The sequence below is a fragment of the Pollachius pollachius genome (assembly GCF_949987615.1).
Source record: "Pollachius pollachius genome assembly, chromosome: 4".
NCBI lineage: Eukaryota > Metazoa > Chordata > Actinopteri > Gadiformes > Gadidae > Pollachius > Pollachius pollachius.
The window spans coordinates 1,741,100-1,744,439 of NC_136937.1; the positions used below are offsets into that span (position 1 = coordinate 1,741,100).

General features: G+C 48.5%; 1 protein-coding gene across 1 annotated transcript in view; it reads left to right on the forward strand.

Moving 5' to 3' along the window:
• Nucleotides 1–1,565: 1,565 nt before the first annotated feature.
• The window catches only part of LOC307075111 (filamin-C-like), a gene marked incomplete at both ends in the record, with an annotated part of 69,709 nt that continues 67,934 nt past the window's right edge, over nucleotides 1,566–3,340 (forward strand). Inside the window, 1 exon segment of the mRNA XM_079735616.1 lies at nucleotides 1,566–1,857. Within this exon segment, the coding sequence (XP_079591742.1) occupies nucleotides 1,566–1,857 (292 nt within the window).

Here is a 3,340-nt window from a genome sequence, read left to right on the forward strand (position 1 = left end):
TTAGGTCAGTGTCTGTAGTAGACACTGACCTACACACACACACACGCGCACACACACACACACGTTAGACTGCTGTCAGACTGTTATGCTTCCCTCTCTCCCTCTTGTAAGTGCTTGTGCATTCCATCCAAACAGTTATTTTGATCAGAAGCTTCCATGGTCTTTGCCAAAGAGGTATCTTATTATTTAGGCTCAACGCTAAACGTCGATGCTGTGACACAGTGAGGGCTATTATAACAGACAGCGTTGCAGTGCCAGTGTCCTCAGGCGAAGACTCTCTGGGCAATGCACGGTAGGTCCACTTCGCGTTTGTAGTGTGATGTATCACACAGTGAGGGTCTACACACCGCTAACACAATCCGTCTGTTCCTCTCTCATTATACACATCTGAGGTAGGTTAAAGGCCCACCATCCATTACACAGATGTCATTTGTATCATGGTGTGTGACACACACACACACACACACACACACACACACACACACACACACACACACACACACACACACACACACACACACGTGCAAGTCTGTCTGTGTACGTGTGTCTGTGTGTGTGAGTGCACGCTCCAATAATGGATTGCTTTGTTTGTAGAAGTCCAAAGATGATGTCATGCCTTTCGCCTACATAACTCATTTTTGTCTTCTTGGGGCTCAGGGGAGTTTACGACACTGGAAGCCACCCCCAAACCCCACCTCCCTCCCCTTTTCGCCCAACTTGGGGAAACTAAAAATAAGTTGAGGCGTCACAACTGTTAAAAGAGCGCTGGGCCGCCACGCCCACTTTGTGTGATGCCACCCAATGGGGGTGCGTTTCACTATCTCCCTAGGATTAAACAGCGTCCCATCCTGTTATTGGATATAGGCATGACAGGGGCATTCCTGGAAGTCCACGATCGTGACGTGAAGTCTCGCGGCGCCGAGCTTTTTTTTTTAAAAAAACACCCTCTTCGCTCCCGCACTTCATTCAGCCCTCTCGCGTGAAACGGTCTTCTCAGGCGGACCCCCCCCCCCCAACCCCCATGTGCGCTGTCGACCTCCAGCAAGGCACAGCGCGGAGCCGCCCTGGCCCACCCACCCACCAGGAGAACCAGCGAACCAGTTCATCATCGGCTCTCTCTCTCGAAGCCTTTTCTAACTTTTCTTACTCCATCAGGGGGACCCGAGCCGAGATGAGTCGCAGTGGACCAACACTAAACTAAACTGATCCTTTCAATTCATAAGCAACTCACAGCACTGGCTTGACCACTTGGCCTCCCCCTCTGAAAGCAGTGAAAGACAGCCTCCTTCCCCCGGTGTTTTACTTTCTCCCCTTTTCCCTTACTCTTGGCCGGTTCACGCTGTTGGCACCGTCCCATCCGAGTTTTTTCCTTTTCTTTTTTCCTCCCTTCTTCCACTTTTACGCGCTCAGCCTGCGTCCACTCAACTCCGAAAAAAAAGGTGGTACGCAAACCGCGAAACATGCTGAGCAATACGTACTACGAGCAGCAGCAGCAGCAGCAGCAGCAGCAGCACCCTCCGCAGTACTACCAGGGCACCACCAACAACGGCGAGGAGGAAGAGGAGATGCCCGCCACGGAGAAAGACCTGGCGGAGGACGCGCCGTGGAAGAAGATCCAGCAGAACACCTTTACGCGGTGGTGCAACGAGCACCTCAAGGGCCTCAGCAAGCGGATCAACGACCTGCAGAAGGACCTAAGCGACGGGCTGAAGCTCATCGGGCTGCTGGAGACGCTGAGCCAGAAGAAAATGTACAGAAAGTACCACTCGAGACCCAACTTCAGGCAGATGAAGCTGGAGAACGTGTCCGTGGCGCTGGAGTTCCTCGAGAGGGAACACATCAGGCTGGTCTCCATAGGTGAGTGGATGTTTCCAACGCGCGTTTATGGGCCAACGCGTCTACTAGTCTGTGATTATGCGTTACTTAGGGAACGTGGGAGGTGATCCAAAACTCCCCAGAAAAGAGCCGGGATTTACCTCAGCGTGTGATGAAGCCGATGTTTAGAGGGCGTGTTTGAGGCGAGTGTGGATGCTGAATGAAAGGCTGTAAAAGTTCCCATAGCACAAACAAAAGGGTCGCTCTGTCAATGGTGCACGTTGAGCCTACACATTTGGATTCTCCCTCTGACCCTGGGACTGTGTGACTGTGGCCAGAGGCGCCTTCCCAGGAGTTATCCCTGCTGTTAGCAGCGGAACGTGGAAAATATCTCATATTAGGCGCCTGCTGCTCCTCGTGCGTCGCTGCCGTCTAATCAAAGTGACGCATGCGTAGAGCAACGCAGACGCGCTATGTATAACTAAACACACCGATAATAGCTTGGTAACGAACTGGACCTTAACGAAAAGTATAGATTGCAAATGACACGACACATACGATGAGTTTGAATACGGGCGGATAAAAGTATCTAACAACAGCTCCCTTGCAAATCTCTAGTGCCTAACAGACCCCATAATTAGATTCCACACATGATTAATCCAGTTATATTTCCACATCTTATAACACTCTACGAGGCTTCTGAGCTGCACTGTAGAAAATTACGGGATGGAAACTTTAATAACTAGCAGAACGTCTTTCATGTTTTTAGAGGTAGGACTATAGGCCTATGCCTTGATATTATGAAGCCTTTCATGATATTGGGTCAGAGATGAACTTTACACACTGATTATTAGGTTTACTCCTGTCGAGACCAAAGACAAAAGGAACAGGTTGTATATTAGTATGATTCAAACGTTGTTGCATGGCAAAGGACAAGTCACTGAACCTAGTGGTTATTGTGTGGCTCGGTTCAGTCTATGTTTCTTCAGTCATCTTTTCACTGGGTAATTCTGTTGTCACAATACTGGATTTTCTAACCTCAATACATAACTTATGATATTCAATGCCATTGTCGATACCACAGGGTAAACTTTACTTTCTGAACTTTCTGAAAATAACACACCAAATTTAATCTTGACATCTTGTTGCCAAAAAAACATGGTTGTGCAAGTGAAATATTCAATGTGGTACTAAAAGTAAATAAAGTACTTGGTTAGTACTTTATTAGTACGTAGTTCTAGGACCAGTGTGTTTGACAGTACATGTAATGACGCTGGTGTAGAAACTGGTCAAACATCTTTTCTTGCCTTTGTTCCTTACCCTCTTTGTTCTCTGCATGTTTCCCTGCATGGATGGAGCCTATGTTTTGTGTTGTAGCCACATGCAAGGGCGTGTGTGTGAGTGTCAGTGTGTGTGTGTGTGTGTGCGTGTCTGTGTCTGTGTGTGTGTGTGTGTGTGTGTGTGTGTGTCCTTGTCTGTGTCTGTTTCTGTCTGTCTGTGTGTGTGTGTGTGTGTGTGCGTGTGT